Below are 23589 nucleotides of genomic sequence, written 5' to 3'. Positions count from 1 at the left end.
GAGGTGACAAAAGATAGTTCCAGTGTTGAGGTTACAATAAATGTGGTAATGTGGTTACATTGGCCTTGCTGTAGCAGACAGTGATGCTCAACTGCATTGCTTTAGACTAGACTACCAGACTGGACAGTGCACTAAACTTAAAAGCTACACATTTGCAGAAGATTCCTAGCTTTCTTATTACTAAAAAGACTACATATCAATGTCAGCATTTATCAGCATTATGGGAAGCTAGATTAGTTAGGTCAGACACTACATTTCCCACACTCATCTCATTGTAGATGGGGATGTAGTTTCCAATTAGGGATGGCAACTAACAAAAATGGCTCAAAGTTCAAACAAAAAGGGGGAATAATCACCTTGACAAGTGGATAACCAGACACCAGCCCAACCTCAATGGGAGGGTTTCCCTGCTTTTCCGTTTGGTTTAACTTTCACATTCGGATTCATGTCCTCAACCCTCCAAAAACCAACACGAAACTCTCAAAGTACACTAAAGACACCGTGGCGTGGCCCACTTATTGTACCGTGTTCGCATTTTGCATTGTGGATGAACCCAAGGGTGTCTGGCTGTATTTTGCGGTTGAACACGCCGCAGATGTGCACTTCCTGTGGTGTCTGGTTGTAATGGGAGCCGGCAGCTCTGTTGACAGGCCTGCCACAGTCACAGAGGACTAGGGGAGGATTCATACGCCATGACGAGACACAGCTGTCCACTGCACAAACACATGGCGTCCCTCTCCTCTCTCTCTCTTCTTTTTGCCATTTGCTTGGTTCTCTCTTTCGCTCGCATGCGCTCTCTCGCACACGCGTGCACACTCTCTCTGTCTCTCTCACACACATTTAGACACACACACTGACACTGTCTCTCTCTCACTCTCTCTAACCCTAACACACACACACACACACAGGCACTCACACACGGGCACAAGCCCGAACAAGTCTACACACTTATTCACACATGGTTTGCAGCAGGCTGTGGTTGACTTGTCCCACCACACTTCATGGTCGAATAGATGGTTGCCATGCTACCACACGCATACGGAATCACGGCGTGCGTGTTTCATCTTTATATGAACGTGTGTCCGTCTCTACATGCTGTGGATGGGTTTGTGATTTGTGTCTACGTGCTGGTAATTGTGTTCTGGTCTGTCTGCTCTTTCCTGTGTCAGCCATGTTGCGTTTTAAAGCCATCAACCTAGCCTTCCACATGAAGTGAGCCAAGGTGGAATGTCCTTGTTTAGTATAAAAGAAGCGAGAGAAACACAAAAAGTAAACAAATGTCTCTCGCAACACACCAAATATGGCCATGACCATGCTACTGCTCCGGGTTTGTATACACAGTCTACACCAGAGAGTAGCACCAGACAATTCATCTTGATTGCAAACAGAGCTGCGTTCAACTCAAAGGCATGTTCTCGAACGTTGCAGGATTAAGGGGAGCCATGATCAACTGGCCCCCTGGCTTGCAGTCGTGCAAATGAACAGGAACAAAACACTCAACAGTAGTTCATTTTAATAGTGAATGCTCGTTGAGGTGAGCAAATACCACCTGCGTTCTTATTCTTCTGTGTTTCGCAATGTTATCTAAGCAATAGCTGCAATCCCTGCCCTGTATTGATTACACCCACGTTTTAATTGTCAGTCTGTCCGCACAGCTCATTTCCCCATGGGGCGAGGCTAATGAAGATGGACTTGGCTTGAGGCTGCCTGATTGAACCCGATGAGATGCCAAGAGATATTATGCCGAATGAACTCAGACCCTCCACCGCTTCGGCAACGTGTCGTCCATAACCAAATACTCCAGTGAACCTGTTTGATTTGCTCTTGATTTGAAGCCAATAGGAATGAGGATGCATGCAATGGACAGTAAATAGTATACTGTATCATCATCTGAGAGCCATTTTTGGATGCGAGCCATCCACCTGTAGGAGGGGAGTGGTTGGGGGGTAGAAGCAGGAGTCTCTAGGACTGACCCCTGGTCGGTTTATGTATGATATTACTTCCCGGTTCTGTTGCCCTTTCCGATACTTTTCCTCTTTGTTTATGTATTTTTTTACAGCTTTTCGAATGAACATGTCAATGTTACTGTTTTAGTTCTAGTTATGAAATGATCTGTTTGTGTTGCCACATTGTTAGTCTACAGTCTACAGTACTTCTGTACTGCCTGTACAGTAAAATTGATTGGGTTTTGTGTTACCCTTATAAGTTGTTACCTGAGAAGTTCTGAACAATTTTCCTCACATCTTTATTCTTACTGGCATGTTATTGTAGCTCTAGCTCTGTAGTTGGCTGGTAGGCGTGTTAATGTAGTTCTAGGTGTGTGTGTAGCTGCTCATGGCTTGAAGGATGCTTCCCTGGCTCCTTCCACCCATTGCCTGTGCGGTACTTGACATCAGAGCTCATAGCCTGAGATCAAGTAGTCTATTTTCTAGGTTCCTTTGCAATTTCTGTTTCAGGTATGAACCCTAGGCTGTAATGGAAATGAATTGAAGCAAACTGAAGTTTATTCTGTGCGAGGAAACCTCTAAATCACAAGTTACTGGATCTGCAGAATACAGTTCCTCAGGGTGGCACTGTTTTCACATTGCTGACTTGATGATAATACAGGTCTGGGCTTCCATTGATCATTAACTCAATTGTTAACCCTAACTATTGGGTTTATGCTGTCACACGCATAGACACACACACACACACACATACACAGACTGTGCTAAGGGGTTTCCAGATGGAAGCTGATTGAAATATAGGATCAATCAATACCTACACTGGATACACAGTGATTTCTGTCTTCCCTCTCCCTGTCTGATTGATTCCACAACTCTCTCCCTCTTTCCCTGTACTCAGTGCATCCTCTCTCTCTCTCTCTCTCTCTCTCTCTCTCTCTCTCTCTCTCTCTCTCGTTCTCTCCGTACCTCCTCCCTCTCTCTCTTGCTTTCTCTGTAACTCCCCATCTCTCTCTCTCTCTCTCTCTCTCTCTCTCTCTCTCTCTCTCTCTCTCGTTCTCTCCGTACCTCCTCCCTCTCTCTCTTGCTTTCTCTGTAACTCCCCATCTCTCACTTACTGTATCCTGTAAGTGTACCCTGTGTGAAGATTTCACAAGAGAACGAGTCAGGAGTCATTTCAGGACAACTGAGAAAGTTCTTGTTGCAGGCTGACTGAGGGTGGGAGGAATAAATTGTCTTATTGTTTTAAGGCTTGGGGAAAGAGAAATATCAGGCTTGTTGTGGGGGAGTCTGGTGGGTGGTGTTTGTATGTGGGTCCTTTTATGTACAGGACGTCTGTCCAATCACTTGTTTTAATATTGACCCACTTTTTCCGACACACACACGTACAACTTGCTTATAGTCTTCAAAAGTACCACAGGTTTCATCGCACCATCTTCATCCTGCTTACAGTATATCTTTGTGTGCCAACTCAACTACGGTACATAACATAGCCCCTCACCGGAACTACAACCCTATAGGCATGGCCTCACTCATGAGCTGACCTTCAGGATGATCACATGATCGATGATGGATTTCCTGAATCCTGAGGAGAATGGGTATTGGTTATTGATTGCTTATGCCTGCTTTTAATTATAATTGAGTGGGAATTAAAGAAAATAGTAAACGGCAGCTATTTGTGCGTGTGTGTATGATAGAAGCCAAGTTGCCTAAAGACCACGATGTGGTATGGACACTGGATTTCAAACTACATCAGTAGTTCATCCCTATCAGTCACTTCAAAAATACAAATACAGTCTGTATAAGGACAATTGGTAAAATACAAAAAGTACTGTGATCTGGTACTAAATACGTTCTTTTTGTAGTTGTCCTGTACTTGTTAATGTGTTTAAATACAAAGTTTGCTGAAAGATTCCAGGTCTGGTCCATGATATATCTTTACCACTGTGACGTTTCCTCTTCTTTGGGACTCACAACCCTCTTGTTCAATATGCTCCTTTAAAATGATGAAGCCATGTGAAGGGTTAACTTTGTAGCAGGAAGAGGAGACACTGAACATGCGTGCCCTGGTAGAGGGGGAGGGACAGCCATATCGCTAAAGTGAAACTTAAGTTTAGATACTTGCATGCAGTAGAGTTTGCAAGCAAGAAAAAGTTTTTTTAGCTTTTACATTAACATATAAACAGAAAAACAGATTCAGCAACCACTGAAAAAAGTAAGTAGAAAGATTCAAGATTATAAATAATTAACTATTCCATGTATTCATATTTCCTGTTTTGACAGTTTTACTGACCTAAATCGTTCTTATACGTGTTTAATAATTCTTACCTACGGTGTGTTAAAATACCAATCAAAAACCCATGAAGCAAGCCTGAATTTGGGTAGCAAAATCAAATCAGAGAGAACACAATTGCAAGGAAATGCTTTTATGGTTTTACTTTTGGTTTCTCTCTAGACATGGCTTCATGCAGCAGTCTCCTGTCTGAAGATCAGTTCCAGTGTTCTATCTGTCTGGATTTGTTCACAGAACCTGTCACTATTCCATGCGGCCACAATTACTGTAAGGCCTGTATCACAAGGCACTGGGAGAACAACGATGTGTGTCACTGTCCACTGTGTCAGAAGGTCTTCATCAGAAAACCTGACATCTTTGTCAACACAATGTTCAGAGATGTTGTGGAGAAATTTAAGAAGTTGAACGTTAGAGGGAAAGAGGAGTTCCCTTCCAAACCTGGAGAAGTGTGCTGTGATGTCTGTACTGGGAGGAAGCTCAAGGCCCTGAAGTCCTGTCTGGTGTGTCTGACCTCTTACTGTGAGACTCACCTGGAGCCTCATCAGAGAGTTGCAGCCTTGAAGAAACACAAGCTGATCGACCCTGTGAAGAACCTGGAGGACAGGATGTGTCAGAAGCATGAGAGACCCCTGGAGCTGTTCTGTAGGACTGACCAGACGTGTGTGTGTCTCATGTGCGTCAACACAGACCACCAGACGCATTACACTGTTACTGTAGAGGAGGAATATAGCGAAAGGAAAGCAAAGATGCACGAGATACTGGTCGAAATGAATAAGATGATACAGATACGCTCCTGGAAGGTTGAGGAGATCAAACGCTCAGTAGAGACCAGCAAGAGAGATGCACTGGAAGAGATATCAGACAGCATTGAGGTCTTCACTGCTCTGGTCCGGGCCATTGAGAAAAGCCGGGCTGAGCTCATTGAGATGATTGAGGAGAAGCAGAAAGCAGCAGAGAAACAGGCAGATGAGTCCATCAAAGATCTGGAGCAGGAGATCACTGAGCTGAAGAGGAAAATCACCGAGCTGGACAAATTCTCACACAGTGACGACCACCTTCACCTGCTCCAGAGCATCCCATCCCTGAGCACTCCACAAATAAAAGACTATCCTGAGGTCAGTGTAGATGAGGATCTGTACAAGGGGGCATTGGGAAGAACCATCTCTCAGCTAAAAGAGGCCCTCAATAAAGAGATGGAGAATATGCCTAAAGTCAAGCTGAAGAGGATTCAGCAGTATGCAGTGGATGTGACTCTGGACCCTGATACAGCACATCCCAAACTCCTCCTGTCTGAGGATGGGAAACAAGTGAGGCATGGAGACCTCTGGAACAATCTTCCTGACAGCCCAGAGAGATTTAACCGGACTCTCGGGGTCCTGGGGATGCAGGACCTCTCAGCCGGAAGGTCCTACTATGAAGTTGAGGTTAAAGGGAAGATTATTTGGGATTTAGGCGTGGCCAGCAAGTCCATCAACAGAAAGTGGACAGTCAGACTTGTGGATAGACCTGAGGACGGATACTGGACTCTGTCTTTGAGGAATGGCCATGAGTACACAGCTAATGCTGCCCCTGGTGTCCTCCTCTCCCTGAGCCAGAAGCCCCAGAAGGTGGGGGTGTTTGTGGACTATGAGAGAGGTCTGGTCTCCTTTTATGATGTGGAAGCCAGGTCTCATATCTACTCTTACACTGGCTGCGTCTTCAAAGGGAAGCTGTATCCATATTTCAGCCCTAGCTCTAATCATGGTGGCAAAAATGCAGCTCCTCTGATCATATCCCTGTAAATACTGTGAAACTGACCTGTTGAATGAACCTACGAATTGTCATTTTATTATTGGGATGCAGTATTTTATCAATTCACTGATAATTATCTGGGATTACTGACCATTGTATTTTGATGAATATATGCAATATTATGACAGGATGGTGGATGTAACGTACAACATTGTTTAAAGTACATGTAAATACACTGTACTTGTGGATAACAACAGAATATAGATTCCTGCACTCAAGGATCAACGATGGGGTATCGGTTTTTCAACCCATAGTGGATGTCTCCCAGAAAACCCATTCCAGTTGAAAATGACTGCCCCCATGGGGGTCGTTCAGATCCCCTTTGAACCCTAACACCATGTTTGTATTGTCGCAGTGAGCTTGCATTTGTCTCCTGATGTATTGAGTGATCACATTCTGTTGGGATTTTGGGGAACGTAAAAATCTGTCCAATGTTTGAACACACACTGGACAAATAAAACAAAGTTGTAACACTCAGGCTGCCTGCATATTCCCATGGATTCACATGTATAGAAGTCACTGTGTGGACACCATTGTAGAGAGTAAGTGACAGTAGGTGTCTGAAGGGAGTGCAAGCATCTTCTACGCAAAGTATGAACACTGTTTCATTCCATTCAGCCGGCGCTTTAGGCTTTTTCCAAAGTCTTTTACATGTAACAGTTTCTTTGAATATCACGTTTGTTTCAGGCTCAAACAAACAAAGCTTATGAATACCCTTATTCTAAGGTTTACATTGTACTAGGAAATGGAGATCCAGTCAATGTGATGACTAAAGGACAGGATGTTTGAGCTGACACGAAGATAAGTAAGGCAGCGGGTCCAGTTCAAACGGCAAACTTAAACACAGAGCCATGGGTGCATGCGGTAACAGCAATTTGTAATGGCAAATTCAGAGATGAGATGTCCTTCAAAAGCTTATTTACATTGTCTGGCTGGCAATGTCTGTCACTGGCCCAAGGCCATACCAATGTCACTGCGCTATAAAAATACAATTTTGTCTTCTGACAACCTCGTGAATGAACACTATGGCCGATGACCTTCATAAGGTTGTATAGACAGATGTAAAAGTCATTGTGTTTTATCCTTTACTTAAGGGAGAGGCTTTTCCATCGATACAATCATGAACTATGTAGGAAACATGATGTGGCGGTTGTGTTTTCCTACAATAGGTGGTTGTCTTACAATACAAGAAGACATGATTGCAGGGCTCTGAAATTTGATCAAGAGGTTGGGTAAAAAATGACGTTGGAGGGGGGTGCTGGTGATGTTTCTGATGGCTGGTTTTTGACTGTAACTCGAGACAACTATAAACTCTGCAGGAATCTGTGCCTCGTCCATTAATTGTACATAGCAGGACAAGTTATCCCTTACCTCAGCATGAGAAATGGTTGAAATGCGTGAGACTTGAGAGCCCTTTGATTGACACTATACTTGTTAGGAGGGCATGGCGGATGTACAGAATGGTGTCTCTGTGAGGTGTTGACTCCTAGTGCAGGAATCAATTCCGCACGAAGAAGAGGATTATTTTAGCAGGGATGTGTGCATGTGTTTATGTGAAAACATGTAAACTGCAAGATTGTGTGTGTGACCACCATGTTGTCACTGAAGTAAACGAAATGTAGCCTAAAGTAGGGTGTATACATGTGTGTGTGTGTATGATGATAGTATAATGCAAGTATGATTGATGTGTGAACAGTAAATGTGTGAGTGAATTGGTACATGGAGGTACATGTTGAAGTTGGGAATAGCTTGTCATATCTCTGAAGTGATGGACTGTAGTGAAGCTGAGAATCAAAGTTCAATTGTCAGATGATTCACAGCACACTTGCAAAACACTGCTCTAGCCTAGTTGAAAAAATAACTTAACAGTGCCATGTTGACTGAACCCTGTTAAGAGTGACCGAACATGCTCGGAAGAATGTCGGAGCCGCCCCGATCGCGAATCGTAAATATTCAACATTTACAATCAGAAATCCTGATGTGTGGGGGGAGCAAAACTGTTAAGTCTAGGATTTTTTTTTTTTTGTCCTCATGTTTGTGGTCCGTCACATTTTGAAAATCTTATAAGATTAAAAAAATATTTTAGTGTGTACCCAGCATAAGCCCTTCTATCCACCTCATTCACTTTTATAGAATCCAGCCATGTAAAGAGTTAAGTGTGGACATGTTGCATAATAAATTGGAAGAGGAAGACAAGGAGGAGCAACTTTTTATCGTCTCATTCAAGTAAAGCTGAAGGACATGCATTGTCGGTATGCAAGGAACTGCTCCATAGCTCTGTAGCCTGTAATTGTAGTTTTTATTTGGATTTACAGTTTAAGAACAGATTCAACAGATGTAAAAATACAAAAAAGTAAGTAAACATCCGTTTAGTGAGTCAGTAACAGCTCGGTTCTTTTCACGTCATCTCGTTTTCTCAATTTACAGTTTGCTCGGTAGATTGTTCAAAATGTGTGAATGTTTCATATGATGTCAACCAGAATCTGGTAGCAGAATTATAATCAAAGAAACTACTTGCTCCAGGAAATGCTTTATGGTGTTACCTTTGGTCTCTCTAGTTATGGCCTCTTCCTGGAGTCTGCTGTCTGAAGAACAGTTCCTGTGTTCTATCTGTCTGGATGTGTTTAACGACCCAGTCTCTACTCCATGTGGCCACAACTACTGTAAGGCCTGCATCACACACTACTGGGATGTCAGTGACGTGTATCAGTGTCCCGTGTGTAAGGAAAGGTTCAACAAAAGACCTGACCTTCGTGTCAACACGACCCTCAGAGAGCTTGTGGAGGAATTTAATATGAGTATGAGATGGAAAAAGGGTTACCATGCCAAACCTGGAGAAGTGTGCTGTGATGTCTGCATTGGGACGAAGCTCAAGGCCCTGAAGTCCTGTCTGGTGTGTCTGGCCTCTTACTGTGAGACTCACCTGGAGCCTCATCAGAGAGTTGCAGCCTTGAAGAAACACAAGCTGATCGACCCTGTGGAAAACCTGGAGGACAGGATGTGTCAGAAGCATGACAAACTGTTTGAACTCTTCTGTAGGACTGACCAGACATGTGTTTGTCTGATGTGCGTCAACACAGACCACCAGGCTCACGTTGCTGTCCCTATAGAGGAGGAGAGTAGGAAGAGGAAAGCTAAGATGGCCGTCATGATGGCCGAAATGAATCAGATGATAAAGATACGCTCTCGGAATGTGGTAGAAATCCAACATTCATTAGAGATCAGCAGGAAAGATGCACATGAAAATATATTTGATTGCAGGAAGGCCTTCACAACTCTTTTGCGCACCATTGAGAGAAGCCAAGCTGAGGTGATTGAGAAGATTAAGGAGAAGCAGAAAGCAGCAGAGAAAAAGGCTGAAGGGTTCATTAAAGATCTGGAGCAGGAGATCACTGAGTTGCAGAAGAAAAGCTCTAAACTTGAGAAGCTTTCAAACACTGAGGACCACCTCCACCTGCTCCAGAGCTTCCCATCCCTGAGCACCCCTGAGCACATCAAGGACTGGTCTGAGATCAGTGTCCACAGTGATGTGAATAAGGGGATCCTAGAAACAGCTGTTTCTCAGCTGATGAAGAGTCTGAATGAAGAGATGGAGACATTTTTGGAAAATACGACGAGGCTTGTTCAGCGGTATGAAGTGGATGTGACTCTGGACCCTGATACAGCTCATCCCAAACTCATCCTGTCTGAGGATGGGAAACAAGTGAAACATGGAAACCTATGGAACAAACTTCCTGACAGAGGTTCCAATAAACAGAGGTTTAACCGGAGTCTCATTGTCCTAGGAAAGCAGGGCTTCTCCTCAGGGAGGTTCTACTATGAGGTGCAGGTTGAGGGGAAGACTAAGTGGGATCTGGGAGTGGCCAGAGAGACCGTCAACAGGATGTCAACCGTCACCCTGAACCCTGTGGACGGATACTGGACTCTACTGTCTTTGAGGAATCAAAATGAGTACACAGCTAATGCTGGACCTGGTGTCTCCATCTCCCTGAGACAGAAGCCCCAGAAGGTGGGGTTGTTTGTGGATTGCGCGAAGGGTCTGGTCTCCTTTTATGATGTGGAGGCCAGGTCTCATATCTACTCGTACACTGGCTGCACCTTCAAAGGAAAGCTATATCCATTATTTAATCCATGTCTTAATGACGGTGGTGAAAACTCTGTTCCTCTCATCATATGTCCTGTGACCTCATACACTTTCTAAAACTGGTTGTTCCCATCCTTGATTGTGATTGGCTATGTCGCGTTCTATGCCATTGTAAAATCCAGCATAACCTTACAGGTTGTCCTCATAACATTCTTTAACATTCCATATTACTGCGCATCGAATATTTCAAATTTAAAAAGACGACATAGGTGTCCATCTGGCTGTTGGGTGGCAACGATTTATGTAGGAACTACAATTTGTAGTGGCGGAAGAATGACGGTTTATTATTAAACCGTCATTTTGTTTCTAATTGTTTTTATTTATGAAACCATTTCAAATATTTGTAGTAACAGTTTTAGAAAAGCAATAAGCCCCTGTGAGTCCGTGTTTTGCACTGATTTTAGAATAGGTAACTAAGGTAAGGGTTTTTTTCGGCACTCCGTTACGCGTCGTGCCTAACAACTCCCCTTACCTGTTCTAAAATCAGCGCAAAACACGGCCTCTTGGGGCTTGTTGCTTAAATAAACTTTAGAATGGTGTATGGATGCACCGAATCCAGGATTCGGTTTTGGCCGAATATTGGCCTTTTAGATGGGGTTTGGTTTCGGCCGAACCTTAATTTTTTTTCCACCGAACCCGAATCCTACGCTTGCACTACGCGCTCTACGCTGGTCAACATAATGACTCAGCCGTTAATTACGGGAAGGTGTTTACGTAGGTGGACCGTTCAATGCTAGCCTGACGTTGTCATACTCATAATTCTAGTCAGAATATGAGTCTGAAAACTCTCCGTTGGGCTGTGACTACGGGGCGTGTTTCAGCCGTACTCGTAAAACAAATGCCTCTTCGCTCAATTGGATAGACCTACAACCAATCAGAGCAACGTAATATGTTGTTTGTTGAAAACGAATTCAACCCAAGCGCTCTTTCGTGACGTTGTTGATTACGTTACTGTTGATCATCTGTCCATCATCGTATAAAGCCCGCCCTGGCAATTTCATTGGTCCGTCCCGATTCTGGTTTTCTGTAGTTATTCCTAATACGAGACCCTCCAGACCCAACTTCCCGAACAATTTTTTTTGTGGGCGGGGAGAAGTTGGGCTGGCAGCCAGGCTAGTTCAATGCAGTAGGCTGAGAGAAAGTGAAGATGGAACGCGATTCAAGTCGTGCTAAATTTTTTAATTTGCAATGCGATTTGTCTCGTGGTGGCACGGACCCTTAACTATACACAACATTTCCGCTGTTAAAACGTTTGCGTATGAAACATCCTAAAGAAGTTCAAGAAATCTAAAAGGCTAATATTTTGGATATTGATTAGATTTTGAGATACGGTAAAAATAGGCATATGGTAATTGTCAAAATAGTTTTTCCCCACTTGTCTTCCTGGCATAATGTTGCCTATTCTTTTCTTTTTTTACAGTAAAAAAAATTAAAATGAAAAATAAACTGCTGTGGACTTTGTTAACTTCATTGTGTTTACTGTGTTAATGAGGATGGGAGTAGGATTCGGTATTCAGTTCCGGATTCGGCCAAACCTTAACCAGTGCATTCGGTATTCGGCCGAACCCCCAAAATCTGGATTCGGTGAATCCCTAGAATGGAGTCAGATAAATGTGACATGTCAGATTAATTAATTGAACCAATTCAACTATGCAGTGTGACTCTTTGTACAGCAAGACATAGACATGTTTTGAAACCTGATTACAATTAATATACTTCAACAAGTAGCTGTATTCAATATGGAGGTGAGTTTATTAATCTGGTCTGTCAGCGTTTTAACTGTGTAATCTGTGAAAAGGAACTGGATAGTGTATTATGTATGAAGACTGTATTAGTTAATGATTGGATATTTTATGATACACCTGGTACTAGATGTAATGTGATATGATTAAGGTTTATGAACAGATGTGTTTCTAATGGGGGTCAACACATCTTTTCTTTTAGAATGGTTTAGGGATTTTTCCATATGGTTTATCAGGCTTCCCTGACGATCTCTGATCATCCATTCCACTGTACTATTGGTTTATTTGTTTCTATTAATCAATAAGCTGTTTTCTGCTTTTTCTTACCACTAATAAAACATATTGAAACATGAACAATGTCAAACCTTACATAATAATATATTCTGGAATCTAGAATGCCACATGGCCTCTTTAAGGATAACAAAATGAAAGCAAGTAAAAATATTCCCTTTGGTTCTGGGACTTTGACGTGTCTGTAAGTGATGAAGGTCAGTGAACTATATTTTGGCACCTCTAGCTTACTGGGATTGCTATAAGAAAGATTGTGGCATGTGAAGCAAAGGCAGATAGGTATAGAAGAAATGATGCATTCTCAATCCACACCTCAATTAGACAGTCTCCATCTCGAAAATGCAAAAACAAAATATGTCCCTTTTGTTGAAAATTTGATATTTGTCATGTTGTAGTTTTCCGGTAGTAGGCCTATTCTTAGATGAGAAATATGTGTTTTCATGAGGGGAAAACACTTCTAAATGAAATTTGAAATATCAGTCAAAACAAAAGTTTTCTTAGGCTACTGATAAACATGTTTCTGTTCATGAAATCAAATTTCAGGATATTAGCTTCCTTCCTCCAAAAAAAGTTCAGAGCAATGCGATTAACTTTGATCAATTATGCATGCTTAAGTGAGAGACCGAGCTAAAGAGATAGGGATATACGTGTCTATATGTCTCTAACAGTAAAGGGTTAACTTTCTATCAGGTGGGGGACAGACATACGCATGAGGGAGGAACAGCCTGCTGTTATTTGTCTGGTGTAAAGTCGAAGAAGGTACAGTAGCAGAAATATCGGCATATAAACGACTGTTTAACTCCGCAAATGTCATAAAAAACTATGTAGCCTCTTTTGTTCCTGTCAACTTTTGGGGGGTTTACAGATTCAGCGAACAAAAAAAGTTATTCAATCGACTTGCATTAGCGGATCAGTAACGGCTTTATTCTGTTATCGTTTTCAAAATGTAAGAACATTGCAAGCAAGGTAGGTTTTTAGAATTAGAAGATCATTCTTACTACTTGTAACTTAGTCGAGCAATAAACTCCAATGGGTTTTGCAGTCAGTACTGTCGTGGTTGTGGAGTGGTTTCACTAACACACGGGCAGCCATGTTAAAGTTTCTAATCTAGGTAGGGTACCCCCCTCCTTTCCAGTAGATAAAAGGTGCGGTCTTGGCTCATTGAACTTTGGATGCTATTCTTTAAGCAGCCCTAATAACCAAAATGTATCCCTGTAGATATGGTCATTAGATATGCAGTGTTGAGTGACATTGTTGGGCAAAGTTGTGAAGTTAATGATAATAGGTTATAAAATCATTTTTAAAAGCGTATTGTTCCAGGAAATGCTTTACGGTGTTACCTTTGTTCTCTCTAGATATGGCTTCTCCCAGCAGTCTGTTTTCTGAAGAGCAGTTCCTGTGTTGTATCTGTCTGGACCTTTTAACTGAGCCTGTGTCCCTTCCATGTGGACACAACTTCTGCAAGGACTGTATCTCCAGGCACTGGGATAACAATGACCAGTATCAGTGCCCCATGTGTATGAAGGATTTCTACAGAAGACCTAATCTTCAGGTCAACACAATGTTCAGAGATGTTGTTGAGAAATTTAAGAAGTTGAATGTTAGAGGGAAAGAGGAGTTCCCTTTCAAACCTGGAGAAGTGTGCTGTGATGTCTGTACAGATACCAAGCTCAAGGCCCTGAAGTCCTGTCTGGTGTGTCTGGCCTCATACTGTGAGACTCACCTGGAGCCTCATCAGAGAGTTGCAGCCTTGAAGAAACACAAGCTGGTCGACCCTGTGGAGAACCTGGAGGACAGGATGTGTCAGAAGCATGACAAACTTTTTGCACTCTTCTGTAGGACTGACCAGACGTGTGTTTGTCTGATGTGCGTCAACACAGACCACCAGACTCACAATGCTGTTCCTTTAGAGCAGGAATATACAGAAATTAAGTTTAAACTGGAAGATGTGATGATGGAAATTTCTAAGATTATACATATACACTCTCAGAAGATTAAGGACATCAAACACTCGTTGGAGATCAGCAGGAGAGATGCACATAAAGAGATATCAGACAGCGTAGAGGTCTTCACTGCTCTGGTGCGCTCCATTGAGAGAAGCCAGGCTGAGCTCATTGAGGGGATTGAGGAGAAGCAGAAAGCAACAGAGAAACAGGCTGAAGGGTTGATTCAAGATCTGGAGCAGGAGATCACTGAGCTGAAGAGGAGAAGCACTGAGCTGGAGCAGCTCTCACACACTGAGGACCACCTCCACCTGCTCCAGAGCTTCCCATCCCTGAACACCCCTCCACAAACTAAGGACTGGTCTGAGATCAGTGTCCACAGTGACCGGTATGAGGGTACACTGGGAAGATCTGTTTCTCAGCTGAAGGAGACTCTGGATAGAGAGATGGAGAAGTTTCCTGAAGTCAAGCTGAAGAGGATTCAGCAGTATGCAATGGATGTGACTCTGGACCCTGATACAGCACATCCCAATCTCATTCTATCTGCGGATGGGAAACAAGTGAGAGATGGAGACAAACGCAATCATCTTTCTGACGGTCCAGAAAGGTTTGACTCATGTGTAATTGTCCTAGGAAAACAATGCTTCTCCTCACTGAGGTTCTACTATGAGGTGCAGGTTGAGGGAAAGACTGATTGGGATTTAGGAGTGGCCAGAGAGTCCATTAACAGGAAGGGGGAGATCACACTGAGTCCTGGAAATGGATACTGGACTGTGAGTCTTACTGATGGAAATGAGTATGTGGCTGAAGCTGGACCTGGTCTCCTCCTCTCCCTGAGACAGAAGCCCCAGAAGGTGGGGGTGTTTGTGGACTATGAGGAGGGTCTGGTCTCCTTTTATGATGTGGAGGCCAAGTCTCATATCTACTCTTACACTGGCTGCACCTTCAAAGAGAAGCTTTATCCATTCTTTAGCCCTAGTCCTAATGATGGAGGTAAAAACTCAGCCCCTCTCATTATATCTCCTGTTAATCCTTAGTTTGCCATGACCTGTATAGGGAAATTTAGCACAGTGTTGGTCAGGCTATCCTTCTGACATGGTATGAAAGCAGTGTCATTGACGCAGTATATATGTAATACATATCTATTTGTGTGGCGATGCACTGAATGTGTGCAATGTAACACTGTTGTGTCCTGGAGAGATGCAGATAAAGAGGACTTCACCTCACTGAGGAATGGCCAGAGAGCCCATCATCAGGAAGGGGACAATCACAATGAGCCCTGAGGATGGACACTGGACTTTAAATGATGAACATTTGCACATTAGGGCAAATGCAGACTCTGTAGTCCTCCTCTCCATAAAAGAGAGGCCCCAGAAGGTGGGGGTGTTTGTGGACTATGAGGAGGGTCTGGTCTCCTTTTATTGTGGAGGCCAGGTCTCATAACGACTCTTTCACTGGATGCACCTCCACTGAGAAACTATCCATTCTTTAACAGTGGAGAAATGGAGACCTATGGAAGACGTTTTCTAACAATCCAGAAAGGTTTGGCCGTTATATTGTTGCTTTGGGAAAGCAGGGCATCCCCTCTGGAACTGTCTGAGGTGCAGGTTGAGGGGCAGAGTAACTGGTCGTAGCCAGTGAGTCCATCAACAGGAAGGGGGTTATTCCACTGGACCCTGAAGATGGATACTGGACAGTGAGTCTTGAGTAACGGAGATGAGTGCTTAGCTTAGACCCCCAACCGTGTCTCTGTCCTCCTGAGACACAATACCCAGAAAGTGGGAATGTTTGTGGTCTGGTCTCTTTTCATCATCTCTTATTTATTCTTGTACTGGCTGCACCTTCACAGAGAAGCAATATCTATTCTTAATTATGGTGGGGAAACTATGCCCCTCTTATCATATTTTCTGTGATTATAACCAACCTGGCATATACACTTTAGGCTAGTACAGGGAAATTATTTTGAAGCAATACACACGTAATGTCAGTAATGATTTTAATTTGGTCATGTTATTCTTACATCATTTGAGTAGCCTACTTCATGCAAGGGATGCAATGCACAGAAGCAAGATGGTGTTTTATGTGACTGATAACTGATACACTTATAGGATTTGTGTTATTCCACAGTCTGTTTATTATACCGTATGTGTTGAGATTTGAATGGATAGTACATTTTCATTATCCCTATTGAACTTCATGAACTATTTGTTGTATTAAAAATGTATACACATTTTTTTAATCAAGCAAGACACTACTGTTGTTTCATGTGGTAGTTACAATTTGTGGAAACTTTATTTATAACTGTTGTCATCAGTGTGATGAGATTGAACTAGATCATGTTTCATGTGCACAGGGATTGAACTGGGATATAAAAAAACAAGTACCAAAAATAAAGAATAGTGTGTAAATATTGAAACTGATATTGAGACTGTATACTTAGAACTGTATGGATGTGAAATGTTATGTTTGGGTTTTTTGTTAGAGAATATAACTTTCAATTAGGATTACATTTTTCATCGCATCGCTGTGTGCTTCTCATCCTCACTCCATTCTAACATCTTCAGTACTGTTTGGTTGAATCTTGTATTCTTGGCATGAGCAGCCTCAACATTGTTTTTGAGGAATCAATGTTTTCTCTGTTGAATCTGGACCCTCAAAGTTGACAAAACATATCAAATAAACACAATCACTGTGCCTTAGTATTTGGCAAATTTACTATCTCAGTTTTATTATTTGTATGATATATGTGTGTGTCTTGTTTGTGTTTGAGCAGTATGTCTGTAGTGTATTATATTGAAGCACAAATGACTTTAGTCTCGCGTTGAAGTTTGATAGACATTCCATAACATGGTCAAAGTGTGCAAATTCCTGTTTTGCTGTCTTATTAATTGCTTTTGAGTGTGTATTATGAGTGTGTGTAAGTGTAAGTGTAACATGTAGGCTGTACTGTATCCTCTGGGAATACATTGCATTAGTTTTCTTGCATTTAGCAGTCAGTTCATATCCACATTCTATGATGTGTTAGCATACAGTTTGTTTGTGTGTGTGTGTGTGTGTTTTTATACCATATATGCATAAATGTAGCTTTGAGCCCCTCTGCACTGACTGTAAATATCCTTTGATGTTTACATTTGATTTGCATGCTGTGCATGCTGCTTTGTATTCTGACAGGAGCCTTTGATGTCAAGTATGTATACAGTGTACATGAGTGTGGGGATACATTCACTTGTGTTTTCCACTGCAGGTACATGTGTTTCATTGTGTGGGTACAGTACGTGTGCTGTCTGCTTCAGAAGCACATGGACATCTGAGAGAATCTTATCTGAGAGAGATGGAGGGAGACGGAGAGAGACAGGGACATAGAGGGGGAAAACAGACGAAGGAAGAGATAAAGAGAGACTGTGGGAGAAAGAGAAACAGAGACGGAAGGACAGAAAGAGAGATGGAGACAGAGAGATGGATGCAGAGAGAGAGACATACAGAGAGATGGAGACAGAGAGAGAGACATACAGAGAGATGGAGACAGAGAGAGACACACAGAGAGATGGATGCAGAGAGAGAGAGACAAACAGAGAGATGGAGACAGAGAGAGAGATGGGTGCAGAGAGAGACATACAGAGAGATGGAGACAGAGAGAGAGACAGGGACATAGAGGGGGAAAACAGACGAAGGAAGAGATAAAGAGAGACTGTGGGAGAAAGAGAAACAGAGACGGAAGGACAGAAAGAGAGATGGAGACAGAGAGAGAGATGGATGCAGAGAGAGAGACATACAGAGAGATGGAGACAGAGAGAGAGAGACAAACAGAGATGGAGACAGAGAGAGAGATGGGTGCAGAGAGAGACATACAGAGAGATGGAGACAGAGAGAGAGACATACAGAGAGATGGAGACAGAGAGAGAGACATACAGAGAGATGGATGCAGAGAGGGGCTTCTTTTGGGAAAACAGCAGTGTCAGTTCTGTAGGCTTGTGTAAATCCGCAGGTGGGCTGCAGAATTTTGCATAATATTACACACACACACTCATGTGCACACTATTTTGCAGACAGCACAGCACACTAAATAATTCCATTGATGGGCTTCCCCACTTCCACTCTGAACAGATGATACCAAAATACATTAATCAAGCGGAGGATTGTCATTGTTTTATTTGTGTACAGTGCACAGTATAACACAAGTTCATACTGAAAAATGACATTCTTTGGACATGGCAACAGCTATGTAGGCATTCAAAATATTTTTGAATCAGTCTCAAATGAAGACAAGAACAACCAAAATAGCAATGAAACACTTTACTGCAGTTCCAGAGCCCGTAAAGAAAAGGAATATAGACAATAACAATAGAGTATTACATAGAATCAAAGTGTATGAGTGCTGATGTGATAGGATGAGTCTCAGTAAGAGATGACTCCTCTCTTTCTAGGGTCAATATGGTCACTTGGTGAACTTTCCCGCAGTTATATATATATTTGACTTGAGACCTCTCACTTGAGACAGCCAGGAGACAGTAGCTATCAGGACTTTGATGGGGTACGATATTGTCATGAATGCCCTTTAAAGGATAGAAACTCCATTACCACATGATGTACCCTAGAAGGAATATTCTACAGTAGCTATCTTTGTACATGTCCACGTGTATATAGGTCTCTGTAACCTACCCACTTCATTGAGTCAACCATCAAGTGCTAGGCATTGATGGACCAATGATTCCCAGCCGACTGCTAATAAACCGTTTTGATAGTCTTTATTAGGGAATGTACGTTAAATTGTGGTGATAAACTTTGGACCTAGGAAGTAAATAGAGCTTACATTGAGGGGATCATAGGATCACTGTGGTCACTCAGATTAACGTTGCTTGTTGAGAAAACTGAAAGCCTGGTGGAAAAAAACTGTCAGTGAGCCTGGTAGTCCGTGCCAGGTTGTTCTGGTAACGTCTACCAAACGGCAGCAGTGAGAACCGTCCACAGGCTGGGTGGCTGTAATAGTTTAGGATTCTCTGTGACTTTCTCAGGCATCATGTGTGGTAGATGCCTTGCACAGATGGGAGGTGGCAGCCGATGATACGCTCCACTGTCTTTACCACCCTCTGGAGGGCCTTACGATCAGCAGTGGAGCAGCTGTCGTACCTGGAAGTCCTACAGCCAGTGGGAATGCTCTCAGTGGTGCACCTGTAGAAGTTGGTGAGGTTTTTGGCAGACATGCCAGACTTCTTGAGTCTCCTCAGGGTGTAGAGATGCTTTTGGGCAGTTTTTACTGCCAAGTCCAATTGCCTGGACCCAGAGATGTCATCATTGATGAACACAGGATCCTGAGTTTGGGAATGAGTTTATTGGGCTCGTCTGGGTTGAATACTGAGGTGTAATCTATAAACAGTATCCTTATGTGTGTACCTTATCTAGGTTGGAGAGGGCAGTGTGCACAGTCAGGGTGACGGTGTCATCCACAGATCTTTTGGGGCGCTATGCAAATTACATGGGTGGGGGATATTTTCACATTCAATGCATGATACATCGTTTGAAAGTTTACAATCTGCATTTTCATGATCTGTAAACAGAAAAATGACCATGACCTACATGTGAACCAAAATACCAGCACCTGTCACAGTGTTTGTGTGTCTTTGCTTGTACACTGCATTACAGTGGCACAATAACAGTTTTGCATGATATCACAGTGGCTTTGAGTTTATATTCCACAGGTCAGGTTAATTGATGTGACCCTGCGATGCTGTTTACTTCTCAAAGGTAGTGCAAAACAATCTATATACCACAAACAGGAAATGAAGGCCCGCTTCCTGTCTCGTCTTATCAGTTAGGTGTCAAATACACCTGTGTGAGCTCCTTCAATATTGTTTCCTGTTTGATTTCCTGCTATGTTATTGTTTTCTACTGAGCTAAGAATATCATTAAGAATATTTAGAATATATTTTTTTGCGTTGTCTATACATTCACATTATGTAGTCAGAAGTGGCCCTAATAGTATTTATTCTTCTTATGTTACTTCTATCAGTACTATTCAGAACAGTGTGAACAGCCCAAACCACATGGAATCTAATCCCTTCCATTCTGATTTGGGTCACTCATATGGTCCTAAATTGGATGCATGCATGATGCATCCACGTGCATAAAATGTTTTGCTAGGTGACCTCAGTCTGAATAGTCAAATTGGAATTCATGCGACCTTTACGTCACTCTAGATCAACATTTGTTGATCTGTGAATACAAACATGGAAGACGGCTTTGATAGAGATGGTTCATAGAGTGACAGTGAGGTGTTAGGCTATACCTAAGAAGGATTTGCGGTTTCTGAACAAGCAAAACTTGAGGAATCATATGTAACTGGCAATATTTGTTCACAGTGGAATCTGATATGCTGATAATCTGAGAAACATGCTAGATTTCACTGGGAACTCCACCTTTGGGAGTAGCAGTTGTCTCTCTTGTACACTTGCAGTGTAACCTCCAATGAACTCTTTCAAATCTTACCTTTAGATGACTGTAAAAAAAGGAGAGAGTGAGAGATTATAAAAGGGGGTGGGTTGGGGAGGGGGGTGACGAATACTGAGATTGACATGGTAAATTGAAAAGAAATGGAGAGGACAAAGAGAGAGAGAGAGAGAGAAAGAGAAGGCGTACACAGGGGCTTATGTGTCTGAGGTTAATTGGGGTAGGATGTGTTTCTGCATATTCGTCTCATCTCCCACGGAGTCGGATTCTTTGTCGTGCTGAAAGTTGGAAGTTCGACAAGCACCCCTTCTGCTTTATCTCATCTCACGGCTAACTCGCTAATTCAATATGAGTTTTGCTTTTGTGCCGTCTTCCGTTAAGGGAGAATAGAGAACAATAGCACATGGGAAACAGACGCTAGGAATTCAACGTGAGACAGAAAATAATATGGATCGGTATGTGATAAGGAAGCGAGGCATCGTCCTGGGTGTCAATTGGTTGCTGGTATTCGGTGTAATCAGTGGCGCCATCTTGGTTTTCTCTTTAAAGGAGTAGTTTGTATGCCTCTCGTTATGAGGTGAAAAGCAGGCCTGCAATGAACAGGAAATGAACAGCAAACTGTTCTGTTGACGTTACGGCGTCTGTTTTCGCAGGCATGTACGTGTTAAAAGCAACACCTCTTTTTTTTTAAGCAGCTTCATCAATTGCTGTTTTAACTATGGCGCACAGCCTCTTATGAACTCAAGGACCAGGGAACACCACTATGACTATGACACACACACAAACAAGTGTGTAAGAGCACTTGTATGTGAGTTGGATGGTGAAGGATTTGCTTTTGTGAATTAGGGTTTGTGTGTTGTTATCTGGCCATGGACATCATTCTGCCTTTTCTCTGTCAATGGTGGAACCCAGGGCCTTCTTCATTTCCCTATCCCACTTCTTTCGTTTGTATCCCCCCCTCCCCATGTGTCACAAGGTCAGTGCTGGAGGGGGTCGGGTGCATATTTAATACACACACAGACCCATCGATACATAGCTGCAGTGTTTGCAGTGGGATCGGGTCACTTGTCTGGGCTTTTCTCTCCCCTTCAGTCTGTGAGACTACAGTCTGTTGTGCTGTGTGTGTTTTATATGGAACACAATAGCTCAAGAGTACATACATCTGCTGCAGGGTATTCATAGACGTGTTTATCCGTGTCTTAGGGCTCTGGTGTTTCTGAGCATGCTTGCCGTATTGAATTGTTTTTAGCGCCTTTGATATACACTGAAAGACTATAGGCCTGGGTTTGCTCACTGAATTTATTTCAGACTTTATGACTCAATGTACAGTGACTACGAACACCCTCCCCTGCTGTGATGAATAGTTTTCTAGGGCAACGTCTGTTTACCCTGAGGACACCTCGACCAGACATGTCCTATTGATTTGTGTGTTTGTGTGCTCCAAAAGTACAATATAGCAGACCTTGGGCATCCCTTCTACCTGTTATTGTGCTGTGGTAGATACATTCTGTTTTCACATCTTGAAAAGGAAGAATGATGTGAAGTTCGTAGGCAAAAATAAGGTTACGTGCAACTCTTGGCTCTAGGTAATACGCTTGTGGATGTGTGTGTGTGTGTGTCGGGACAACCACATATACAATCCAGAAGACAGAATAGAACAGCAGTCCTACATCTGACCGAGGTCTTTGTGCCATCCGCTCGCTGTCTCTCATCTTCCTCTGCCTACGGGCTTTGTGTTCACCTGAGCCCTGTGCAGCAGTGAGGCTTGATAGCAGCTGCGCAGGAGCGGGAACCAGGTTAGCGTTGTCCTCCCGCGACCTGGTCGTGAGGCGGCGTGGCCTGCTGTGCCTGGAGCTGGGAGGGCTGGGAAGGCTCAGACTCTCTGGGGAAGCCACAGTGTGTGTGTGCGTGTGTGACCTTGGGTGCATGTGTGTGTATTTGTGCTGTGTATGTGTATGTCCAATATAGAATACCCTGCACTGTTCTATCCTAAAATAAATTATTCATTTCAAACAGAAGAATGTATATATTCATTCATCATGACATCTGGGCTATCCTGTGCTGCTAAAGTATACAGTGAACTGTCCAATGACAAAGGCAGTCATCAAATGATAGCAACAGAAAAAGGACTGTATAAAACATCATGTGGCCTTGCAATTTTCACCACCAAAAGTAATCCCTGTAATTTACAGTTTACTTAGTCCCAGTGACGTTTGAGTCATGTCTTGTTTTTTTCGTGGCGCCTCTTCTTCTTTTGCACCTCTCCTTGCTGACAGTCTGAAGTGCTTTCCCTCCAAAATTATCTTCTCCATCGGTCACAAAAGTGTCTTGCTCAGGTGTAGGTGCAGTACTGTAGGTGGTTGCAAAAAACAAATACTCAGCAAGTTTTACAATGACTAATAGGCTAAATAAAGATGAGTGTAGAAGGCTGGTAGGGTTGCTGTTCTGTGACGTACTGTATTGACTCCTGCTGTGTGTGTCTTCTCTCCTCAGCATGTGGAAGGGCTTGAATGTAAACTGCTCAGACAGCTCAGGATACACACCCCTGCACCACGCCTCGCTCAACGGACACAGGTGAGCTCTGTTCGATGTGTGTGTGTGTGTCAACAGCATATGTTTGTGTGAAATCTTTAGAAAGTCATTGCAACCAGCTGGTATAATGTTCTTTGTGAGACACTGAATGATATTCATTCATTCATGCAATATTTCTTATACAGTAATAAAAAACACACATTCTGTAACTAACTCGACAAACGTCAAATCACCGAATATCATAAATCTCCTCAACACAGAAGTTTTGTTTGTTTATCTATAACATAAGTCATATATAAAGAACAAAAAATATATACATTTACATCAGTCTATTAACAGATGTTATAAGTACTCATGAAGTTTAACATAAAATTACAATCATGCATGTATTTCTTGTCATCCACTACAGTAGTGAGTGCTGGGTAGAGCTAAGGTCATTTAATTTGACCTTCTGTTGTCTTGGATA

General features: G+C 42.7%; 4 protein-coding genes across 6 annotated transcripts in view; all 4 read left to right on the top strand.

Annotated features, from left to right (window-relative positions):
* anks1b (ankyrin repeat and sterile alpha motif domain containing 1B) overlaps positions 1-23589 on the top strand; it is a 204525-nt gene that overhangs the window by 29195 nt on the left and 151741 nt on the right. The window contains 1 exon segment of the mRNA XM_047017696.1: positions 23085-23165. Within this exon segment, the coding sequence (XP_046873652.1) occupies positions 23085-23165 (81 nt within the window).
* On the top strand, positions 4018-8023 carry LOC124466050 (E3 ubiquitin-protein ligase TRIM39-like). Its single transcript, XM_047017701.1, has 2 exons — positions 4018-4158; positions 4399-8023. Exon 2 carries the CDS (start codon positions 4401-4403, stop codon positions 6015-6017), a length of 1617 nt encoding a protein of 538 aa, XP_046873657.1. The 5' UTR covers positions 4018-4158; positions 4399-4400; the 3' UTR covers positions 6018-8023.
* On the top strand, positions 8051-10228 carry LOC124466070 (E3 ubiquitin-protein ligase TRIM39-like). The gene is made up of 2 exons (XM_047017742.1): positions 8051-8380; positions 8586-10228. Exon 2 carries the CDS (start codon positions 8588-8590, stop codon positions 10226-10228), a length of 1641 nt encoding a protein of 546 aa, XP_046873698.1. The 5' UTR covers positions 8051-8380; positions 8586-8587.
* Positions 12897-15368, top strand: LOC124466049 (E3 ubiquitin-protein ligase TRIM39-like). Of its 3 annotated transcripts, none has more exons than XM_047017699.1 (2): positions 12897-12963; positions 13560-15368. In XM_047017699.1, the coding sequence occupies exon 2, from the start codon at positions 13562-13564 to the stop codon at positions 15182-15184; it is 1623 nt and encodes a 540-aa protein (XP_046873655.1). In that variant the 5' UTR covers positions 12897-12963; positions 13560-13561; the 3' UTR covers positions 15185-15368. The 3 variants fall into 3 exon arrangements, with proteins under 3 accessions (XP_046873655.1, XP_046873656.1, XP_046873654.1); XM_047017700.1 differs by having other exon boundaries at positions 12930-13150; XM_047017698.1 differs by having other exon boundaries at positions 12930-13170.

This window comes from Hypomesus transpacificus, unplaced genomic scaffold, assembly GCF_021917145.1.
Source record: "Hypomesus transpacificus isolate Combined female unplaced genomic scaffold, fHypTra1 scaffold_62, whole genome shotgun sequence".
NCBI classification, from domain to species: domain Eukaryota; kingdom Metazoa; phylum Chordata; class Actinopteri; order Osmeriformes; family Osmeridae; genus Hypomesus; species Hypomesus transpacificus.
The sequence above is the reverse complement of the archived record's forward strand: the minus strand, read 5'-3'. Positions and strand labels throughout refer to the sequence as shown.

What these genes read in the sequence shown, in the direction of transcription:
- LOC124466050 (XM_047017701.1), top strand. Translation starts at nt 4,401, where the DNA reads ATGGCTTCATGCAGCAGTCTCCTGTCTGAAGATCAGTTCCAGTGTTCT.
- LOC124466070 (XM_047017742.1), top strand. Translation starts at nt 8,588, where the DNA reads ATGGCCTCTTCCTGGAGTCTGCTGTCTGAAGAACAGTTCCTGTGTTCT.
- LOC124466049 (XM_047017699.1), top strand. Translation starts at nt 13,562, where the DNA reads ATGGCTTCTCCCAGCAGTCTGTTTTCTGAAGAGCAGTTCCTGTGTTGT.